Genomic DNA, 23,662 nt, shown 5'->3' on the forward strand with positions numbered 1-23,662 from the left:
GAGGATTAGCCTCCAGCAGTGTAGCCATTCACTCCTGGACTTGCTTCTCCCTTCCCTCTCAACTCTTCACAAAGGTGCTTGGTAACTATCTGTCCCATTTCATTGCATCTACTCCAAGCCCCAGGGATAAAAAGTTGCTGAAAGCTGAGGAATTGAAGGAAGAGATACAGGCACTCTGGGCAAACATCCCAGCATAGATGATTTAGCTCGAAGCCTCATTTTCTAGCTGCACAGGGGGGACAAGCATTTTGACAGTGCTATTCAGAGTTTCCATGTCTGGGCTGGGCCTTGGATTAAAAAATCAAACCTAGTTTAAAAGCAAGTTCAGTGGTACTTCTGGTTACGTACTTAATTTGTTCCGGGGGTCCGTTCTTAACCTGAAACTGTTCTTAACCTGAAGCACCACTTTAGCTAATGGGGCCTCCCGCTGCCGCTGCGCCGCCAGAGCACGATTTGTTCTTATCCTGAAGCAAAGTTCTTAACCTGAAGCATTATTCTGGGTTAGCAGAGTATGTTACCTGAAGCATATGTACCCTGGAGCGTATGTAGCCCAAGGTACCACTGTATGTCACTCTTAAGCCTTTTCTGCCTACAACTTCATTTTCTAGGAAGGAAAGGTGCTAACCTTTGCTCTGCTAGTGTAATTAGACATTTAGGAAAGTACCTCTCTCCCTTCCTCAAACATTGCAGAGTCCTGGAATGTACCACCCTGGCCTGTGAGACTAAGGACAAGAGGCTAAAGGGCAGTACTTTCACCTGTAAAGAGGAACCTATTCTCTGCCCCCCACAAGCCCACCTTCCTCATAACTGTTTCCCTCACTGATCTATCTTACCAGCTCCAACTATAAATAACAGTGAACCCTGCTCTACCCCTACGCAGACAAAACTCCCCCTGTACAGGTCTGATTTTGGAAGGGCGATGAATTAAGATCTCAAAACCAGTTATACTGCAAAACCAGCCAGCCACTCAACCAATGTGATCTGCTCCGTCCCCCCATCGGCAATAAGAACTCCTGAAAATCATTTAGGGTTGTCGGTTTGGTTTTTTTTCTTCCACCTCAGTTCAAGGCTATAATATCTCATCATTCGATCCCTCCCCATCCCCGTCCCCCAAAAAGTCAAAAAGAAAATAAAACACGGGGTAGATTGGGAGGAGTGGCCTCCTCAACACATATCCAATGGAGGAAAAAAAGGGGGAGGAAAGGAGAGACGCTCCTACTTCCACAAAAAAGGGGACAAGACTTTGGGATGGGGGTGGTGGTGGAGAAATTAAGCCAGGCCTGTCAATCATCTAAAAAATAGATGTCCTCAGATGAAAGGGCTTCTCTCTTTATCAAGAGTGTAGGGAGGGAGAAGAAATGAAAACAAAGGAAAATAGATCTTTGTACAGGGAGCTCGGTCTTTAAAATGAGAAAACGCAGCCTCGTCTCAAAGTGTCCGTCGCACTCCTCCGTGCGGCTGGCTTGTTTCACCCCCTTTCTTGTACATCTGCCCCCCCCAAGCAGTTGGTGCCATCGTGCCAATGGCGCCAGCCCCACTTGCTGCCCTGCAGAGTCACGGCCAGTCCCCCGGCGGGCGCAGGGAGAGGCGGGCGGGGCTGCCCACCGGCTCACGTGAGGGGCGCTGGCTGGCTCACTCCCAGCTCCTCCCCTCCTGGTTGGCTGAGTCCGGACACGTTCGCCAGAGTCCAAGCGACCAAGGCGGGGGGCTCACGATGGCGGGATAAGGCAGAGGTCGCGGGCCAAGCCCTGAAGAAAGGAGGAGCCACCGTCACCAAAGGCGATGCTGGTGCAGGTTCCGGCTCAGCACCGACCGCACGTCAGCTGTGAACCTGGAGGAGGAAGCAGGGGAGAGACAGAGTAAGGGCCACGCAAGGCCTGCGTCTTCCACGGGATTCGGCCTCGCACATCAACCAGCTCTAGGGCAATAAATATTGCATACGCACAAAGCGACAACCAGACTCGGAACAGCCTGCACAAGAGGGGAGGAGACCACATTTGGAACACAGTGTGTGCAATTTGGGTCACCGCTGCTCGAAGACTCCATTGTAAATTGGAAAAGGTCCAGAAAAATGCAACCCAAATGATCAACTATGGAACTCCCTGCCGTAGGAGTCTGCAATGGCCACTAGCTTAGATGGCTTTAAAAGAGGATAGGACAAATTCATGGAGGAGGAGGGAGGCTACCAATGGCTGCTAGCCAGGATGACTATGCTCTCCCTTCACAGTCAAGAGGCAGAAATGCTTCTGAATGCCAGTTACTGGAAAGCGAAGAAAGGGAGAGGGCTCTTGTGCTCAGATCCTGCTCGCTGGTTTCCCCTCAGGGCATCTGGTTGGCCACTGTGAGAACAGGATGCTGGGCTAGACCGGTCATTGAACAGATCCAGCAGGCTAGTCTTTGTTCTTATGAAACACACACACACACACACACACACACACACGGCTCTTCTAGAACAACCCACAGAATCCCCGTTCCCTTTTCTCCTCCCAGCTCCACCCCAGAGCTTTACCTCAAGGCATCGAGCATGGGGAGCAAGTTGAGAAGTGCCGTGTCGCTGGGATCGCTGAACCAGGACTTGATAGGTATTGCGTTATCTGCCGGACGCACAGAGAGACAAACACAACCGTCACTGAGCTTGAACCACACCCTGCCCCCTCTGACCAAACCTGTGCTTTGGGTCGAACCACTTAAGATTGCCAGGGGGAGGAAAGAGATACAGAAGGGGTTTGTACGGCTGAAGAATCTTTTGTGCGCGCACACACACACAAATCCCAAAGTGGAGAGTTTTAGCCTTGCCTTATTCCCAATGCACAAGCGCTGCAGGGGACAGAACAGAAAACACAACATATTCCTGCATCACAAGAGATGACCCCTTAGGATACCTTATTTTTAACAATTGTGAAAAAATGTATGTATAGTTGCATCTGCAATTGCAGGTGTAATTTTCTTTAATGAATTGGGCTGCCTGGCAAATGTTGCCTGAAAAAAGGAAGCTCCCATTAACTGTACGTGCCCTAAGGCGATGCAGATCCTTGTGAAGGGACTCACTATCATTAAAGGCCAGAGAGAGAACACTGGTTCTATTTGACCACATCAGATTGGCTTGCCAGATCTGCTTGAGCGTAACAGACAACTCAAAAAAGTGGAAGCGGCAGGAAGACAAGAGAAGAACGCTTGCTGAATATAAGCAGAGAACTAAACAGGATGCTTCAATACCATCAAACGAAATAATTTTCTCAGCTGGTGAAAATAAAGAACAAATAGCCAATGCCCAAAATGGACATGACGGAAGTTATGAATGGACATTGGGAAAACCAAGACAAGAGTGCAACACATTGGAAACACATCATGTGTTGCTATGCAGAGTATTGGATATGGTGTTGATCTGTGTGCGACAGCTGCCATCACTGCTGCTGGTTTGATCACTGAAGAAGACGAGAGTCTTGCAGAGGATCGCAATAAAGTCAAGAGCCCAAGAAAAAGTGATGAAATCCCTGGATCAGGAATTTGATTATCTCTTGTCAGAAGGGTGAAACTGACTTCATCTTCTTTCGACAGCTGCCAAAATAAAACTAAAGTTATGCTGAAAGCGGACAATTCAGCATCGTAACAGAACAAAATTACCGTAGTTTCCCGTGTATAAGACAATGTTAAAATTGGGGGTCGTCTTATACACGGATAGCGCTGAGGGGTGATGGGCGACTGGTTGCAGCCGCGAGCAGGAGATGGTCAGTGGTGATTTGGTGGCTATGGCAAGGCCTGCTGTTGACTGGCTGCAGCAATTGTGTGGGCGATTGGCGGCGAGCGGGCAGACGGTTGGTGGCTTTGGCAATTGTGAGCGTTGGTCAGGTGGGTAAGTGATTTTCGGCAATCCCCCCCCCAAAAAAAAAGCTCAGAAACTCATGGTAATCCCATTTTCTTAATTTGGAGTCCCCCAAAATAGGGGTCGTCTTATACATGGGGGAGTGTTATACACGGATAAATACGGTATTCTGTGAGAGGTGAGCCGGGTGGAAGACATCTCTACCACTTCACTCAAAGAGAGAAAAACCAGCTGAAGTTATTGCTGATAATCTTGTGGATTTCATGAAGGAGGGCATTGAGACTCTAGGGCCCACTGGAGGCAATTCTACAATTGTGAACACTGGCTCGGAGGGTGGTACCATGCACTGGGTAGAGGTCAAGCGTGGTTGTAAGCTGATCTGGTTGGTTTGTGCCCTCCACGCCGGCAAGTTACCCCTGCGACACTTGATCGCAGCACTTGATGGAAGACCTTGTCTAACCAGCAAGTAAGACAGGTAACATTGGCAAGATGCTACACACTGCTACAGAACTTGAAACTGATCCTCCGTGCACCAAACTCTCCGTTGCAGAGCCTCTTACTTCACTGAGTGGCAATGTCGTAAAGGATCTGTCTACTGATCAAGCGCACGGGTATCAGATCACACAGGCCAGAAGGACAGGGAAATTGGTCCAGTGAGCCATTCAAGGTGGTTAACAACAGCAAACGGGCTTTGTCGCATATGGGTTTCAAAACATGGCCTTAAAAGGCAGAACCCTCAGCAACTTAAGACCGATACATGCATTGTCTGCATGTACTACACCTGCTGATTCAACATCAAAGTAGAACACTTTTGGGTGGAAGGCCCACGCCACATTTTGTTTCAGCCGCGGCGAGTTAGGCTGCAAAAGGAGGTTGTAGTGGATGGTGTTTGGCCAACCACCCAGTGCTCAGCATGGCATGCATTTAGCAAAACGATAATCCAGGCACTCTTGTGCTCAGATGACCGTGAGGAGAGGACAGCTGGTGTCCAAAAGATCAGTGACTTGAGGTGTGGGGATGATGACACACCGGGAGGAGATCTTTGTGTACATCCGAGGAAGACACTTTCCAGCAACCCCAGCGCTTCATCCCTGTTGGAGCTGACAGACTGGTCCGACAGGCTATAGGAACCTCCTTTGACATGTAAACTTGCTACAGTGGAAGTAAGTTGGCTAGCAAGCCCATGCAAATTTCACAATGGCCTTGTCATGCTCGGTCTATAGCGAGGTGCGTGAAACAAGCCACGGAGGCAGCAGGTAGGGCGTAACTCATGAGAAACGTGAGGCCAAGAAGTCAGCAGCTGATGTCCAAGGATGCAACTTCTTGTTTGCATTTCGTCTTAGCTGGTGTCATTACTTCCTGGTGTTGCTTTATGATTAAAAGTACGCTTAGGAGGATATGTCTCATGCAGAGAAACTAAAATGTTTACAGCATCACCAGACATTTTCAGAAGGTAAAATTAAAAATCTTTGGTTTACCGAAAGCAGTTTATGTGCTTTTTAATGGAACATAGACTTACCAAGTTCATAAAAAAAGAATAGCAGGTTCGAACTCCTCACACCCAAAAACGTGTTTTTAAGATGCCTCGCTGAATATATCTGCAAGAATTCACCCCCTAAAATGGCATGCCCCCCTGTGGGAATGAGTGGCTTGTTCCTCAAGTCCTCGGGGACGGGAGTGAGCAAGGAGGAAGATGAAGGAGGCCCACCACATGATACCCTGGGATCCAGAGAGTGGCCCCTCACCCAGCAAGCAAACTACTGGTCAAGGCACAGGACGCCACCCCTCACCCGCCGCCAATTTTCACGTGGGGCAAAGGGGACGGCGGGTCAAGCCCCCTACCTGGATGGCTCCTGTAGGCTCCTGGCGAATTGTCCAGGATGACTATGCTGGACAGGTCGTTATGGACGACGGAAAGGTCTTTGATGTAACTGCCCAGCTCCAAAGTGCAGTGCTGGAAGGAGAGAAAGTGGGGGGGGGGGAGAGGTATGTTTTCACACAGGACAGAAACAGCAATCCTCTCTTAAACTGGACAGGGCTGCAGCTCAGTGGTGGCGGGTGGGTGAGTCCGCCGGTAAGTTCAGAGCCCCAGCCGTGTCTTCGGAGATTTCCTGCTCCCAGCAGAACGGCTTCTTCCGGAGTCCCACGGTTAAGGGGAAATCTCTTCTCCCACACTGTTTGAAGTGTTCATTATTTCCAGACACAAGGCAAAGCTAAACACCACTATCGACTTTACACAGTTCTTCTGGTCTTTGAAGTAAAGATGCGTATGTACGGAGAGATCCACTAACACTACCGCCATGCTAGCTGACGCTGCTGTGTAAAACCCACAGCCTCCTCCCCTGACTCTCACAGATTCAGAGTCGGACCTTGACAGCAAAGCAGGAGAGCATCAGGACAGGGCTTCCCATAATGAAAGCAATGCCCCAGAGACTATTATGCCTGTCCCTGCATTCCTGAACCAATGGGAGGGTGAGCAACTCAGCCAGTCAAGCGCACGATCTTGCTGGCGTTGCTACAGTAACCCCAGTGCACCTGGCACCCTTATCTCAGAACATCCAGGTGTGCCCCTCACTTGGCAGCAAGCAGGCCGAGGCAGGGAGCCTTCCCTCTGAGCCACTGCTACATCACCAGGGTCGACCCTTCTTCCCCACTCGAGAGGCTGTTTCACAGCCCCGACATACAGCTAGCCATAAAGGGCAAAGGACTCACCTGTCTGTAGTATCTTCTCTTTAGGATGCTCCTATTATTGTCTAGCTTGTCGGCCACAGCAGAGCCATATATTTCCATGCTGGCCGTGAAGACCACCAGCTCATACCACTGGCTCACCTGAGTCGGTGGGAGGGGGAGAAGAAAAGGAAATAGAGGGGAAGTCAGAGGGGAGCTCCCTTTCTCCTTCACACATAAAAAGCCCCTTTCACTCTCGCAGGCAGATGAAAGCCTAAGATTTGGGCAACTTCCACCTGCACATAATCCAAGTTAGACTTTCAGGAAACGCCATCAAATCTCCCCAAATCTTCCATGCCCTCCCAATACAGATCACATTTAAGCATCACTTAAAACTTGTCGGTCTGAAAAAACTCTTTATGAACTGACTGCGGCACAGTTATTACCCCAGCCCCTCCAAAAAATGACAGCCAGGCAGAGTGCAGCAGGCACCCATTATCGTTCTCAGTCCTTAACAGAAGAAGTTGCTTCCTGCTCATAGCTCCTATCAGCCTGCAACAAGAGCCTTGTGATGCTTTGGGGGGCTTTCAGTGAACACCTTTTCCTCTTTCCCAGCCTCCTGAAGACTCCTTCTTCCCCTCTGGCAGCTTTTCAGGTTCTGACCAGCCCTTGCACTATTAAGTCTAAAGCTAAGTAATGATGGCGCCAGGCAAGCCTCCCTGGGGAGAGCATTACACAAGTGTGGAGACACCACTAAAAAAGGCCCTGTTCTTGTGTCGCCACCCTCCTCAACACCCGTGAAGCAGGACCTCAGGTGATAGTTGCAGCGCCTGGGTTGGTGCATTTGCTTTTATGTATCCCATGCTTTGCACCCTTCCCCTGGATTTGACGGAGATGGTGACAAGCCTTAGTAAACAAAGTAAACACGAGCTCCAAGGGCCTACTTCAAATTTTCCGGGAAGAAGGGGGAAGTTTTCAGAGAGAAAGTGAAGAGGGAAGGGACTACTACCCTTAAAAAGCTGGGACAAATTGCTTTGAGCAGGATTAGCGCAGATTAGGCTAAGCAGGTGCCGGCAATGAGAGGCAAGGCTGGCTGATCCAGCTGGGTCAGGGATCAGCTCTCCACCCTTGAACCAGACAAGGCAAGGGTGGAGCAGGCCAGATTGGATTTAGCAGAGCTGGCTCTGGGAAGATGCAACCCTGGGCGTGTGCATCACTCGAAAGGCCACCCAAGTTCAAGACATTTCCGGGTGATGCGCGTGGGCAACACACAACACAATGTCTTCCCAGTTGCCCTGGCCGCTACTTCCCCACCCACCCCATGTCACTACACCACCCTCCAAGTAAACTTTTCCCGAGCTGGAACCCTCCCCATGTTTTGGACTACAACTCCCATCAGCCCCTGCCAACAGGCGCTGACGGACAGGCATGGTGGAGGACGGTGGCTCACCCCTGCTTGGCAGTTTCTCCACGGAGCTCAGTGAGGGGAGGAGGATGGGCCTCCCAAGACAGTCCAGCTCGAGGGAGTGAAGCAGAGAGGCTTGGAAAGCCTGCTCTGGACTGGAGGAGCATGCCCAGTGAATCAGTGGCAGTGTAGCGGTCACAGCTGTGGGTTCAAATCCGCACTTGGCCACGTGAAGCACGCCGGGGTGAACTTGCAGGCCAGTTGCTATCACTCAGTCTAACCTACTTTTTTGTAGGGTTGTTGGGACGAATAAAAATATAGAGGGGCAGGGAAATGGCACATCTTGGTCTCCTTGAAGGAACGTTGGAGCAGCAATGTTCTGCAGACACACAGCTCTGCTTATCCTTTGCATCTGCAGGTGTGGGAGTGGATGTGCTGGACTGATGTCTTGCCTCAGTAATGGACTGGAGGAGAGCCAATAAACTGAAGCTCCATCCAGACAGAGGTACTATTACCGTGTTTCTCTTAAAATAAGACACCGTCTTATATTTTTTTTCGCTCAACAAAACACAGTATGGCTTATTTTCAGGGGATGTCTTATTTTAACCGTGTCGCATCGGTACACTGCATAGCCACGCCTCTCCAGGCTGTTTTAATGGGAGGTACCACGTCACTATGGCTTATTTTCGGGGTATGGCTTATTTTTGGGGAACGGCTTATATTTCGCAAATGCATAGAAATCCTGCTATGGCTTATTTTATGGCTATGTCTTATTTTAGGAGAAACAGGGTAGTAAGCTGTTTCCTAGACTGGATGGATGGGAGGTGGCCTGCTCTTGAGGGGGGTTGCAATCTCTCTGAAGGAGCAAGTATGCAGCTTGGGGGTCCTTCTAGATCCTTTGCTGTCATTTGATCCTCTGGTGGCACAGAGTGCCTTCCATCCACTAAGGCTGCTGGCCCAGCTGCACCCCTATCTGGACTGGGTTAGTCTAACTTCTGTTGTCTATGCTCTGGTAACCTTTAGGTTAGATTGCTGCAATGTGTTTGTTATACATAGGGTTGCTTCTGAAGATGGTTTGGAAACATCAGCTGGTGCAGAATTCAGTGACCAGGTTGCTCACTGGACCTAGGATGGTTTGAGCCTACAACGCCAATCCTGGCCCGACTGCGCTGGCTGCCAGTTAGTTCCTTGGCCCAATTCAAAGTGCTGCTTTTGACCTATATAAACGGCTCAGGACCTGTTTTCATTGTGTGCATTTTTGTGCGTTTATATTGTAGGCCACCCTGGGATCTTCGGACGAAGGGTGGTTTAGAAATTTAATAAATAATAACAATAATGGCAATGTTAAAATCAGTAAAATAAAATAAATATAAATATAAGATCTGTCTCGCACACAAGCTTCTTACCACTTCTAGGAAAAAGTCCACGTGAGGCCTCTTGTGTACAAAAAAGCGGACTGGATGTTTGTCTATGACAACCTGGAAACAGAGGAAGGCCTTTTAGTCAAAGCCTGGCAAAATAAATAAACCCCCAGAGCCTTCCTGATGCCGTGGACTACAACAGCCGGTGGCTGGGGCTGATGGGAGCTGTAGTCCAACACCACCAGGAAATCGGCAGGTTGGTGAAGACGCAGCAGTGCTGCCGCCTGCCCCCCCCCTTCCAATCTGGGCCTGACAGTATTCCCGGGGGAAACTCATATCTTGCCCATACATTTCCTGCTCTGCTCACTGGCTCCATAGCTGCAAAAAACGAGGCCAAACTCAATCCCCAGTGGCTAGTGTGGGTTGCTGTGGGAACTTCAGGGCTTCACCTCAGCCAAGGCAGCTGCTTTCTAAAGCCAGGAAACAGCCCTGGACACGTGAAGAATGCAGAGTGGCTGGTGCAGAGATCCTCTGCGATGGCTGCAGCACCGCAAACTGGCTAAAGGTTGCAAACCCTCCCTGCTGCACCTTCCGGAGGCCAAGAGGGCCTCCTCCTCCCTTGAGCCTACACACCTGCTGTCACGGGAGTGTCCAGGTCGGTAACCACAGAGTTCAAAGATGGAGTTAACTCTTTGTTAGCTAAAAAGCAGGATCTCCACAGACTTGACTGAGTGTCAGGCTCGGACCTAATGAGCAAAACAGCTCATTCCCAGAAGTCTTCCTCCATGAAAACCAGTTGTAGAGACTGAAAGTCCCCTCCTCTCCTCTTTTCCCAAGCAATCAAAGACTATATACCGTATTTTTCCGTGTATTAGACGAGGTTTTTTGACTCAAAAATCATGTCGAAAAACTGGGGTCATCCTATACACGGATAGGGGGGGGGAGCTTTGCCCGCCAGGCAGCTGGTTGGCAGCCCACGCTCTAGGGAGCTTCCCGTCCACAGTGGCGTGGGGGGAGCAGCTGCCCACTTTGCCAACCCCCAGCAACGGCTCTGCTGGGGTGATGGCGCGTGGGCAATTCCCCCTAAGAATAGCTCAACAACTTTGGGCCATCTCCCCTCAATTTCTTTAAATTTAGTCCCCAAAAACATGGGGGCGTCTTATACATGGGGCCATCTCATACACCGAGAAATACGGTATGTGCATCGCCAACCTCTCCTCCACCCTCTTCATGCCTCTTCTGGTTCTGGAAGACAAGGGTGGAGAGGAGCTGTGACTCTCCGCCTGTCTCTTGGGCTCCCACCCTCCCGGCTCCAGCTTTTTTCTCTCCCAGCTCACTAAGCCCTGTTACCCCTTCGGCTTCCAACACCTCCTCCTCCCAGTTCCCTCGCTCTTCACCACTCATCGTCATCCCACCACCAACCCCCGGGCTCTGAGACTTCTTCCCTGGGTGGTTCCGGAGCTGGATCCTCCCATCGTTCCTCTGCGACCAACCAGCCCCTGCTATCTGCGCCCCTTGAGCCAAGCTCCTCCTGCACCCAAGAATAAGGTTACCAGGGTTTTTTTTCCAAAGAATCCAGGGACACCCCCCTTTTTTTTAAAGAGAGGGAAAAAGTTATTTTTTAAAGTTATTTTTTTAAAAAAATAAGAAGTAATATCTTCTCTTCTGTGGTCTCCTCTGTCGCGTGGCCTTCCTCTGGGCCCTGGCCTGCTCTCTTGGAGTTCTAGCCGCCATGGAGTAGTCTCGAGTCGGGTCTGGGCTTGGCCACATGTCCTTGTCCTCCCACCTCTCCTCCTCAACGGAAGCGGCGCAGCAAGGTCGGGGCTCCCCTATTTTCTCCCCTTCCTCTTTCTCTCTCTTCCTTATCCTATCCTCCTTCTCCCTGCATCAGTTCCAGAGTTTTCCTGGCCACGGAACACCGCTGGGCAGTCAGCCGGGTGGCTGGGCGCTCTTGCTCCCAGCTCGATTTGGGTCGCAGGGGTCTGTGTGTGTGTCAGCGGTTCCCCCAGTTGATGGCAGTGGCAGCGGCAGTCTCAGCGGCCTGGAGCCAGCCTGGTAGCGCAGTTGGCTCTGGCTGGCTTCAGGGGGTGCTCGTTGCCGTGGCGCCCGCCATTTTGCCTCGCCAGAAGTCCCCATATGATGTGTCTTGTGCCGTTGAACCAATCACGCAACATTCATTCCCTACTAATGAACCTGCAACGCTTAAAATGTAAATCCGGGGACATTAAATGAAATCCGGGGACGGATTTTGTCCGGGAACAGATTTGTAAATCCGGGGAAACGGGGACGCCTGGCAACCATACCCAAGAACGGCTCACCTTAAGGATGAAGTCGGGCGGAGTGCCAGGCCTCACCGTGGGCCGCAGGACTCCGTCGTGATGGGAGTGGATCAGCGTCTCGTCCAGGTCGAGCACAAGGATCTTCCTCTTCACCTGGTCTGGTGGAGGCGGGGAGAAGAGTGTCAAGACAAACAGCTCAGTGCCCTACACACCTCCCTCCTTCCATTGCTCTGGGGAAAGCCTGGGCCGGGGGGAGGGAACCAGGGAGCCCTCCCCCACGGGGCAATGTACTTACTGAGGCGCTCCCGTGAGACTTTGGAAAGGGGAAGAATGTCGTAGCGCACCGTCTGATACTGGATCACCTGCCGGACAGACACAGGTAAAGGGGGGGGGAGTTTATAAAGGGTGGCCCAGAGAGAACATCTGAAGGGCTAGTGTTAAAAATTAGGCAGGTGTTAGGCGCATTTTGCGACCAGCACTGGTCCAACTGCAGCCCTGTGGAGATCTCTGGACGCCAGGTTGGCGACGGACATTTCCATCTGGCTGGCCCCTCAAACTTTCTTAAGCAGGTCAGCAAGGGAGCTCATTTCTTGCATTTATCTCCCACCTTCTCCTCCAAGGAATACATGGTTCGCCCCGCTCATCAGTTAACCCCTACAACAACCCTGTGAGGTAGGTGAAGAGGCTGCCACTGACTGCAAGGTCACTCAGGGCTGTGTGAGGATTCGAACCCAGAACTCCCAGGTCCTCGTCCCACACACTCACCACTGCAACCCCCCTGACTCCCTAGAATCCTTCTGCTATGGGGCAGCTCTATAAATTAAGTGGGTAAATAAATACGGGGGGAGCAAAATGTCACACAGAGAAGGATCTGGAATATTTTCCTTGAAGTTTGAATTTCTTTTATTCAGGATTGGTTGACTGGATGTAAACCGCTTTGAGGTGTTTTCTTTAAGATATGTGTAGTAAAGCGGTACAGGAATGAAATTAATAATAATTTGCACTGCATGGACAAAATAGCGCCTAGACATTCTGTTGTGGCGACCATATCTGAGGTTTGAGGTCCCCTTTGGCGATTAGCTTATATATACGAATTTCTAACATTGCAGAAGGCAGGACACTCAGACCAGAAGAGCTGGATATCAAGAGAGGTCTGATCCTGCCTGCATCGCCTCCCTAACCAAGCCGCTGCTGAAAGAGGCAGTTGTCACTACTGATACCAACACAGCCTCCAGGATACCCTTGTGACTGATGTTTTCCATCTGCGCAGGTTTAGGAATTTTTTAAGAGGAAAACCCCAGCTGGCGTTTAGCTGTTTTGAAAGCCGACCCTCTTCCTACTTCCAAGGAAACCGCTATGAACTGTGGCCTGGCCACTTGCTCGTTTCTGCTGAATTCTGCTCAGCAGGAAAAGGGTGCCACTCCACACAGCTCGGAAAGGAGAAGATGGATGAGCCCTGCAGGGCAAGACCCTACGGGGCAAGAAGCATCTTCCCTGCACCCAGGCTGTGTGTTCGCCACACATTTGAGGAACTCACTGGACGTGACCAAAGGGGCCAGCCATGGCCTCCCTCAGGCTAGCCTACCTCTCAGGGTTGTTGCTGCAGGGGTTAAATTGGGGGGGGGGGGAGCCATATACGTCACCTTGGAAGGGAGTGTATAAATGCAACAAATGACAAACCAAAGTTACAGCCACCAGAGTATTCTGGACCAGCAGAAACATTATAGAGCATCTCGCAATCAATTCACACACATGCCCCAAGTTCTCAGGTATCCCCCCCCCCCCCGCCCTTCAAATTCCCTCTCAAATCTCTTGCCAAAAGACCTTCCGTTCTTTGGATTTGTTTTCTCAAAGGGCAAGAACAAAAGAAGCTGCCTTGTACCAGTTTGGCCTATTTGTCCACGGAGCCGAGTACCACCTGCTCTGACTGGCAGAGGCAGACCGTTCCCGTCACCTTCCGGCAGAGATCCTTTTAGCAGAAGGCGGCCCCCGGGGATAAAACCTTCTGCATGCCAAGCAGATGCCCTGCCGCCGAGCCAAGGGCCCCCTCCTTGAACGAAGAGCAGTGAAGGGACTGAGCTCTGTACCAAAAGGCCTGCATTAGGAGAGTCACTTTTGCCCTGAGCAAATTCATTTGGGCAAGTCCAACTCCCAGTCTCTGTCCCAGCCTCCAAGGTTGCCGTTAAGGAAGGATTCAACGCTCTGCCTGCATTCCAGGTGTGGCGAAGTTAATCTGGTGGTGGTGCCTGGCACTCCGGCAGCTTTCCTGTATTTTTTGTTTACTGCCAGACCTGCCTCAGAGGCCAGGAAGGCACACACTAGGTAGCCAGGTTGCTGTCTGACCGATCAAGAAACCACTTCGCAGCCAGAAGCTATCATCAAAGTGGTGTAAATGGGGAAAGGATTACACTCCAGGAGTCGTTTCTACCATTATACAGTTAACCGTCTACCTTCGGGGAATCATAGAACTGTAGAGCAGGAAGGGACACCCGAGGGTCATCCAGTCCAACCCCCTGCAATGCAGGAATCTCAACCCCAGCTTCATAGTTAGTTAGAGGCAGTAATGATTCTCAATGCCAGTTGCTGGAGACCACAGAGTGGGGAGAGTGCTCTTATATGGGGATTTGAACCCATCTCCCAGGCCACAGTTCAGCACTCTAACCCCTGCAACGCACTGCCTCTTACGAAAGGTCCCCCTGCCCCCAGCTGCAGAATTTCCACACCGAGAGTGTGGAATGCCTTCGGATATTCACACAATGCCTCCTGGAGCATCTCTTGAGAAAAGGCCTCTAGCGAATGGGATGGGGAGGCCTCAGAGCCCATGCCAGGAAAGGCCCTTGAAGATGCCCAGCCCTCCCCGGTTTGGAGGGTCTCCGACAGCCACAGAGGGCAGGTAAGGTCTCAGCTGCCGGCCAGAGCTGACCGCACTGGGCCAGAGAGGCCAATGGGGTGACTCTCTCAAACGGCGGCTCCTTATCTCGTGCTTGTCCAGGTCTATTTTTGCCTTCCACCTGCTGCCTTTCCTCAAAAGGCTCCTCTGCAAGGGCACATGGATGGCCGCAGGCCCAGGGGTCTTTCTCTCACTCTCTTCCACGCACACACCCCCCCCCCCGGCCTGGCCTGCCTCCTTACCCACCCACACGACAGCTGCCCCCTCAACTGCCCTTGGCAGGCACCTGCAAGTCCCATGCCTGCGGCCAATACCCGCCCACCCCACGTGGTCCCCTCCCAAAATTAGCCAGGGCGGCCTCTTGCGACTGGGAAGCCGGCCAGAGGCCAGGAGGCCCCTGTCCCAGAAGAAGGCACTGGAACTGGGGGCTGGAAGGAGAGAGAGTGGGGATTGGAGGCCCAGCAAGGAAACAGAGCAACCTCGGGGTGGAGAGAGAGGGGGTGGGGATCAAGGAGCATCTTATCGTGGGGGCAGCCCTGCTTTGTCCTTGTCTCTCCTACACACGCTTGGTGAGAGGCCATCTGGGGCCATGGCAGCAGATACTACAGTGTTTCTCAAACTTGGGTCACCGGCTGTCGCTGGACTACAACCCCCATAAGCCCTGACCACTGGTCTTGCTAGCTGGAGAGCCAGTGTGGTGTAGTGGTTAAGAGCGATAGACTTGTAATCTGGTGAACTGGGTTCGCTTCCCCGCTCCTCCACATGCAGCTGCTGGGTGACCTTGGGCTAGTCACACTTCTCTCTGAAGTCTCTCAGCCTTGACTCACCTCACAGAGTGTTTGTTTTGGGGGAGGAAGGGAAAAGGAGAATGTTAGCCGCTTTGAGACTCCTTCAGGTAGTGATAAAACGGGATATCAAATCCAAACTCCTCCTCTTCTTCTTCTTCTTCTTCTTCTTCTTCTAAGGATGATGGGAGTTGTAGTCTAACATCTGGGGAACCCAGTTTGAGAAACACTGGTCTAGCTAGTCCTTCCTATGCTTTGACCTGACACCCAGTGTGGCATAGTGGTTAGAGTGCTAGACTTAGTACCTGGCTGGGAGACCAGGGTTCAAATCCCCAGGTAGCCATGAAATTCGCTGGGTGTGGCCTTGGGCCAGCCACTCACTCTCAGCCAGTGTTAAAATCTCAAGATATATAAGCCGGGTGCCAAATGCCACCTTAAATCTAGGTTGCAGTCACTAAATGACCCCCAGGGCCCCTTCCAATGCTATGATTCTATGATATCAACTACATTGCTTGCTCTTACAACAATTCACATGCCCCACTATGCAAGAAGGAGAAACACACGGTGAAATGGAAATGGTATTAACTATGGACTAAGGCACAGGCTTTTAAACTGCAATTGCCAACCTGCATAGTTGCAATTGGACCTGTGCCAGTAGCAAAATTTGCCTGGCGCCTGGCTAATTCCTAACACTGCTCTCAGGCTAACCTACCTCGCAGGTTTGTTGGGAGGATAAAGTGGGGGCGGGGGAAGATGTATGTACACCTCGTAAATAAAACAAATCCTCTTCTCACACAGACAGAAAAGTTGGCAGAGAGGTGTAAGCAGATGAAGTCAAGAGTCCAAGCCTTGAAGCCCATATAGGTGTGAGCATGATCCAGGAAGAGGCCAATTTCTCACCTCCGGGGGGGGGGGTCACTTCTGCCTTCCCCCTCTTATCAAGCAGATGGCGGAGGGAGGGCTTTTTGAGACACTCGCACATGTGGACTTAAGGAGGAGGAGAAGAAGAAGAAGAAGAAGAAGAAGAAGAAGAAGAAGAAGAAGAAGAAGAAGAGTTTGGATTTGATATCCCGCTTTTCACTACCCGAAGGAGTCTCCAAGCGGCTCACATTCTCCTTTCCCCTTCCTGCCCCACAACAAATACTCTGTGAGGTGAGTGGGGCTGAGAGACTTCAGAGAAGTGTGACTAGCCCAAGGTCACCCAGCAGCTGCATGTGGAGGAGCGGAGACACGAACCCGGTTCCCCAGATTACGAGTCTACCGCTCTTAACCACTCCAACCTTCTGCTCCAGAGTAAACCCACTGCCCCTGGTTGCTCTCGTAAAGACGGCCTGAGAAACTAAACCAGAGGCTTCACTTCCTCTCCAAGTCGCTGGGGCCTCAAAGTGCAGAACCTCAGTGTCACTTTGACAGAGCTTTGGAACTTGTTGTGAAAGGAAGTTTCTGGGGTTTGGTGTTGACAAGTGGGTTCTTATTTTTTAAAAAGAAAGAAAGAAAGAAAGCCCGCATGCATGTAAGATTTCTCTTACTAGAGCAGGGGTCCCCAAACTAAGGCCCAGGGGCTGGATGCGGCCCAATCGCCTTCTAAATCTGGCCTGCGGACGGTCCGGGAATCAGCGTGTTTTTACATGAGTAGAATGTGTGCTTTTATTTAAAATGCATCTCTGGGTTATTTGCGGGGCATAGGAATTCGTTCATTTTTTTTCTTTTCAAAATATAGTCCGGCCCCCCACAAGATCTGAGGGACAGTGGACTGGCCCCCTGCTGAAAAAGTTTGCTGACCCCTGTACTAGAGGGAGGCCGAGGAACAAGGGGAAAAGAAGCCGAGTGAACAAAGAGACGGCTTTTGCACTCCCCATGTCACACACTGTTTGGGTTTGTGCTCTGGGTGGGACAAAGGGATGCCCTTGGCCGCCTGACCCAGAAAGACAGACAGACAGACAGACACCTGGCCTGGCGTCATTTGCTAGCCATTTCTTTGGGTTACCAGATGAGCCTGACAATTCCTCAAGAACCTGGCACAACACGCCGTTCAGCTCCCAGCTTCACCTGCCACAAATTTCACCCTGGACCTCAACATTCAAGTGCTAGTTCTGCAGTGGCACCTGGAGGGAGGAGCCTGCTTCTGCCCAGGGCCCTCCTTGCTCGGGCTCCTAGAAGCTCAGCGCTGGAGTCTAGGAAAAGGAAACATCTGAAGTGCGGGTGTTAAAATTAACAGCAAAAGCGTTTCCATTGCCTTGTCTATTGTATGATGGTTGAGGCTGTCACCAAGCCACTCTAATTATTTCTTCTGATATGACTGTTCCCTGCCCTCTCCTCAGAAGTCGATGCAGAAACATCAGCTGGTGTAGAATTCGACGGCCTGATTGCTCACCACAACAAGAAGGTTTGAGCATGTAACACTGCGCTGGCTGCCAATTAGTTTCTGGGCCTACTCCAAAGTGCTGGTTTGGACCTATAAAGCCTTAAACAGGTCAGGACCATAATACCTCAAGGACCACCTCTCCCCATATGGACCAACTCACCCAGACCCTGTGATCGTCATCTGAGGCCCTTCTTCATGTGCCTCCGCCACGAGAGGTCCACAGGGCAGCCACACGAGAACGGGCGTTTTTTTTGCAGTGGCTCCCCGTTTGTGGAATGCTCTCTCGCCTAGCACCTTCATTACATATCTTTAGGCACCAAGCAAAAACGTTTCTCTATAACCAGGGCTTTGGTTGATTGACATTCTATGGTCTTTTAAATATGTTCAGGCCGTGGGGGGGGGGTCATTGGTTTGATTTTGTTCCTGTTTTTATTATGCACTTTCTGCTCTCATTTTGCAATTTTATGTTGTGAACCGCCCTGGGATCTTCGCATGAAGGGTGGTATACAGATTTTACAAGTAAAATAAATAAAATAAACTCCTGAGCTGTCTTGCAAAAATCGAACATCCCCTTTCCTTGTCTCCTAGAAGGGGAATTGACACTCCCAATCACAACCTTTCTGTTATGAAGAACACCCCCGACCTCACTCAGGACCACGCTCCCTCCACTCTTGGCAATCTGCTGCACTCCAGATACCCTGAACTACCACTCCCAGTCAGGACAAGGTTAGGGAAGGTTGGTCAACAGCACCAATCAGCATGGGGGGGGGGGGGGAAGCAGCTACTCTCAGAGGAGCAACCAGATGGATCGGGTGCATTTGGGTGTCTGGAGTCGGTTGGGGTGTTTGGATGGTGGTCAACTAATTGAGGTTGAACCCCAAGAAGACAGAAGTACTGTTTCTGGGGGACAGGGGGATTCACTGGTCCCGAATGAAGTAATTGTGCTCCAAAAAGACCAGGTGCGCAGCCTGGGAGTCATTTTGGACTCACTGCTGTCCATGGGGGCACAGGTCAATTCTGTGTCCAGGGCCTGGACAGAGCAGCTTGGCAAAGCACCACAGATTCTCATGCCAGGGGTAAAGCGGAGAGCGGGCTGCCTAAATGGGCTTCGGACCCTTCAGGTGCTCAACTCCCCACAGTCTAAACAGGAATCAAGAGGGAAACAAGTTACTGTTTCTTTGGACGACTTCTCCCAAAGCACCCAGCCATCGCTAACCCCAAGGAGGAGATCCAGCAGTAGCTGTGTCTGGAAGGGAAGACAGCAATGGGGAGTCACACAGGCACAGGCACACACACGGCACTCGCTTCCTTATATTTCTGCCAACAGCAAACTTTTGGAACACACACACACAAATGCCACAGTGAGGGCACGGCATCCCTGGTGCCCCACAGCTATCTTGAACGGCAAGTATTTTAAGCACTCCTAGAATCCTCCCCAGCAGCTGTCCCAGGACCAGAAGGGAGACCAAAGGGCTTCAAGGTAGCTCCTCCGCCTCGTGACATCCCAACCTGTTTTCCCCCAAAAGCGGTAATCCAAAACCAACATCTTTAGAAACCAGCCACACGGATATAAAATTATCAGTGTACCACCTGGTGATAAACTCCATGCCATATGCTAGCACCATCTAGCAGAGCTGCTACACACACACACACACACCAAAAAAAACACCCTCCACATATTTCACACCTTCAAGTATCTTATTAGTCAAATGTCCAAGAAACGGGCTCACGAACCAGTCTAGTTTGGGCTTGAAACTCTCAAGTGCAAACATGGCAACCTGTTTAACTGTGAGTGTGGTAAAAAGGTTCTTCTGCAAGAAGGAAGAGAAGAGCGCTGCCTCCCCACGAACATGCTGCAGTTGCAACTGTCCCAGCATTCACCCAGTCAAGATTTATTTCAATTTTACACACAAGGTAATAAAGATGATCTATAGGAGAACCGTGCACTACACCCAAGAATCCCACGTCTAAAGCCAGCCCAATACTTGAACTGCACCCGCAGTCCTCAGCATGGTAGGGGCACAAGGAAGGAAACAGAGGTCCACTGGAAACTTGGAGAAGGAAAGCTTCAGATACGCTTTCATAATTAGTCGAAACAAAATAGAAAATTCTTTTCAGTAGCACCTTAGAGACCAACTGTGCTACTGAAAAGAATTTTCTATTTTGTTTCGACTATGGCAGACCAACACGGCTACCCACCTGTAACTGTTTCATAATTAGGTACAGGTTGTCCCTCTCTCACACAAACGCACGCACAGCAACAACAATGGCTGTAGCTAAAGGAGCAGTCAAGCTTCTAACCAAACACTGAAATCTCCAGTTACAGGTAGGTAGCCGTGTTGGTCTGCCATAGTCAAAACAAAATAAAAAAATTCCTTCCAGTAGCACCTTAGAGACCAACTAAGTTTGTTCTTAGTATGAGCTTTCGTGTATCTGAAGAAGTGTGCATGCACAAGAAGCTCATACCAAAGTCTTTTTTTGACTGAAATCTCCAGGATCTCAAGCTTCACACTTCCTGTCTCCATGAAAACAGAAGCACCCTGGTTTCCTGTTCCTCAAATCCCTTCTAAACTTTGTTAATAGAACCAATGGACCCCGATCTTGTTCCCACCCTCCAAAATCATCTGAAACAAACAGAAATAATGAAAATCCAAGGATGAAAAAAAGCAGATTGTGACACCTCAAGCTGGAAATCGTAAAAAAAAACTGTTTTGTAGTTCCTACTGCTTCTAGTTCCCTTTTCCTCCAGTCCCAGTTCACATATGGGTCAGGAGTGTACTGAACTGGGGTGTAAAGCAGAAATAGCAAATGGGTGCCCTCCAGACACTGAGGATTACAACTCCCCCCAGCCCTAGCCAGCTTGGCAAAACGGCAAGGAAGATGAGGTTTGCAGTCTATGACCATCTAAAGATGTTGAGAGGGAAAATTAAGTGACAAACCCTGCAGATTGATTCCTAAGGATATCTGAGAAAAGCACCCAAAGTTTGATGAAGCTGTGAGCTGAAGGAACAGGAAACTGCACGGCACCATTAAGCGTTATAAGTGCATTAACCGGTCAAAACAAGTTTTACATACAGTACGTATAGTTTGTAAAGCAATTTCAGGCTCAACAGACAGGACTTTTGTATTGTTTCAACTTAGCTCCCAATCTCAAAAATATCCTTCCTCTAAGGCCAAATGGGTTCATGGGGAAGAGTTACCCCCCCCCCTTGTTTTGGTACCCCATTGTTTTCCTATAAACTACTTCTGCTGTGACCTAAGGAAGCCTTTTCCAACACTGTATGCTCCAACTGTTTTGGACTGTAACTCTCCTGCAGCTGGTGGGAGCTATATTCCAAACCCTTTCAAGAAGCCACTTCAGAAGTGTTAAGTTACTACACTTTTAAACTTGAGTGACACGTTCACTTGCTGCTACTCACTATCTCCACTATCTGGGTGTGTGTGTGTTTTAGGATACTTCTTGTTTTCTTTAAAGTTGAAATGGCACTTGCAAAACTTTTAGTAAAGCATCCTCTGCAGGGTCAATGGTGAGACACTGTAACCACCAGCTAAGAAACCATGGGCAAAATTTGAAAAGGCACTTGAACTGTCGGTGAAGTCTTAAACCATTGCATTTCCTGGCTAGCTCAATTTTAACAGCATCTGAACTGTTTGCCACAGCATCAACCAGACACCAATCACCTTAGGGTACCTCCAGCAAGGGGAGACGTCTGAGCCAAGGCCTTGGGTACAAACCCCGGGCCAGGATTCTCAGCTCTACACTTGGACCTCACTCACACAAGCCAGTAAAACCCGTACCCAGTAAAACTCAACAAGATGTTAAGTTGTTTTGACCTTCCACCCTGGCCAAAACTTCGCCCATGCAACTGGGCAGGTACGCACAAGGTAAGGTATGCACAAATATCTTCTTCTATGCACACCACACACCCCTTGAAAAAAGTTTCAAGGAAATAGGGAGCATGTATGTAGTATCTATGTAGCTCACAGGTAGAGCATCTGCTTTGCACGCAAAAGGTCCCAAATTCAATCCCCAAAAGCATCTCCAGGTAGAGTAGAGACACCCTGGAGGGTTGCTGCTGGTCAGCACTAACAGCGAGCGAGGAGGACCAATGGTTTTGACAAGGCAGCTTCCTAAGCTCCTACGTTGGGCTGGCGGAGTTGCAAGCCCAGGGGGATTCCCAGCTCGAGGCGACCCCCCCACGCTCCCTGCCGCTTTGAAGGGGCGGCGGGGGAGGGGGCCAGCGTCTGACTTTAAAAGGGAAAGCTGGCTCTCTGCACGTCCTCCGAGGCACTCTTGTCCTTGGAGCGCGGAAAGGCAGGGGCTCTTTCCAACCCGGAAACGACACCCACCCACCCCGGGGGTCGCTACTCACGGTGCGGGCCTGCCGCCGCAGCAGGTACAGCAGGAAGCCCCAGAGCTTGGCGGCGAAGGCGAGGAAGGCCCGGAGGCCCAGCAGGCACTGCGAGCGCATCATCCCGCCGGCGGGGCCCGCCGCGCCCCCGGCCCGGCCCAGCTCCGCCAGCTTCCAGCGGGGAACGGAGGCCGGGCGGAAGGAAGGAAGGAGGGGAGAGGGGGGGAGCGCAGAGGAGGGAGAGAAGGAGCCGGGGAGGGCGGGAGGGGGGAAGGGGAAACCGAGGCGGGCGAGGGGCCGCCGCCCTCCGGCTCAGCCCGTGCCCGCGGGCGCCGCCATCTTAGCTCCCCGCTGTCGGTCGCTACCGGCTTTGGGGGGAAGCGCTCCCCCCCTCCCCCGCCGCCGACCGTAGTCCTCTTCTTCAGTCCGCTTCCGGGGCAACCGACCAAGCGCCAGAGACTGCTTCCGGGGGCGTGCGGCCGCGTCCAATCAGAAACGGAGGGAGACGCAGCCACGGCGCCGACGAGCGCACTGCGCCTGCGTTGAGCGCTGGAGGAGACGGTTAAGTAGCGGGAGTTGGAGCGTGTGGCGGTGGGGGGCGGGGGAAGAGGCATGCGCGAGGACAGAGCCGCGCATGCGGCCAAGGTTGGGGGGTCTAGGAGGGCGGCGTTGCGCACGCGTGAAACGAAATACACATACACACATCCAGCTGAAGGGGAAAAAAACAGGAGGGTGAAGTGAGCAGGCGCGCGCTGATTAGAGAGTCTTCAAGTCTGAGCATGCGCAGAACGACCTTGGAGGAGTAGGGGGAAACACAACCGAGAGGGAAAGGCGCATGCGCTAAGGAAGCAACACGCTTGCTTGCTACTAGATGTATAGCTATAGACCCACACGCAGAGTGTTGCTTCCGGGCTCAACATGCATTTTAAAAAAATAAAAAAATAAATATTCCCCTGCTGGGAAAGTTGCTCATAAAAAAGAAGCCAGAAAGCTGGATTTTTTGCACAACTGTGATTGGGCATGAGCACAAAGAGATTGCAGCCAGAGTGCTTGGCAAATGTAGTTTTGCTTTTCTTTTTTAAATATAGGTTTGGAGATGGGGCTGGACTGGTCGCCCCAAGTCCTCTGTCCTCGCCCAGGCTTCCCACCCGCTTCCTGCTACTTAACCGTCTCCTCTAGCCTAATCCTCGTTAAAGCCATCCAGATTGGTGGCCATCGCTGCCTCCAGTGGGAGGGAGTTCCGTAGAAGCAATTTCTTTTTTTCCAGGCAGCAAGCGCATGGTGGCCGTGTCCAAAAAGGTGGTGGGCTTATTGCAGTAGAAGGAGGGTCCACACATGAATGCTACGGAAGCCCAGCTTAGAAGGTAGCAGGTGTTGCAAAGGTAAAGAGTTAGAATTAGACGCATCCGACTACGGCACCAGGAAGGTTGAACGCCCCTGCGCTGGGTTGCCAAAAAAGGGAAGAGGGGAGAACCTTTGAAGCGTAAGCAGGCAGCTTTCAGAAAGAAACCACAACTCTTTGAAAGCAAGCGAGGCTGTCTGAAAACAAGAAACTCTCTGCCACTAGAGATTCAGCCTCTGCCTTCCGTGCCAACTTTCAAACGTCTGCTGAAAACCAATTCTATTTCGCCAGGCCTATGCAGGCAAGAATATATCCTTCCACAATGGTTGACTGACATCTGTTCTTAACTTTTCACGGTTTAATTGGATGGCTTGATGTTTTTATTGCGGCAAA

General features: G+C 51.0%; 1 protein-coding gene across 3 annotated transcripts; it reads right to left on the reverse strand.

The window, feature by feature from the left end:
- Positions 1-1,310: 1,310 nt before the first annotated feature.
- CTDNEP1 (CTD nuclear envelope phosphatase 1) lies at positions 1,311-22,138 on the reverse strand. 3 transcript variants are annotated; one of them, XM_033169893.1, is made up of 8 exons: positions 21,949-22,138; positions 11,831-11,897; positions 11,575-11,693; positions 9,302-9,373; positions 6,536-6,652; positions 5,666-5,777; positions 2,510-2,594; positions 1,311-1,831 (listed from the first exon to the last, which is right to left on the reverse strand). In XM_033169893.1, the coding sequence occupies exons 1-8, from the start codon at positions 22,048-22,050 to the stop codon at positions 1,771-1,773; spliced, it is 735 nt and encodes a 244-aa protein (XP_033025784.1). In that variant the 5' UTR covers positions 22,051-22,138; the 3' UTR covers positions 1,311-1,770. The 3 variants fall into 3 exon arrangements, with proteins under 3 accessions (XP_033025784.1, XP_033025785.1, XP_033025786.1); XM_033169894.1 differs by lacking the exon at positions 9,302-9,373; XM_033169895.1 differs by lacking the exon at positions 2,510-2,594.
- Between the last annotated feature and the right edge of the window lie 1,524 nt (positions 22,139-23,662).

The sequence above is a fragment of the Lacerta agilis genome, chromosome 14 (assembly GCF_009819535.1).
Source record: "Lacerta agilis isolate rLacAgi1 chromosome 14, rLacAgi1.pri, whole genome shotgun sequence".
In the NCBI taxonomy this organism is placed as follows: domain Eukaryota; kingdom Metazoa; phylum Chordata; class Lepidosauria; order Squamata; family Lacertidae; genus Lacerta; species Lacerta agilis.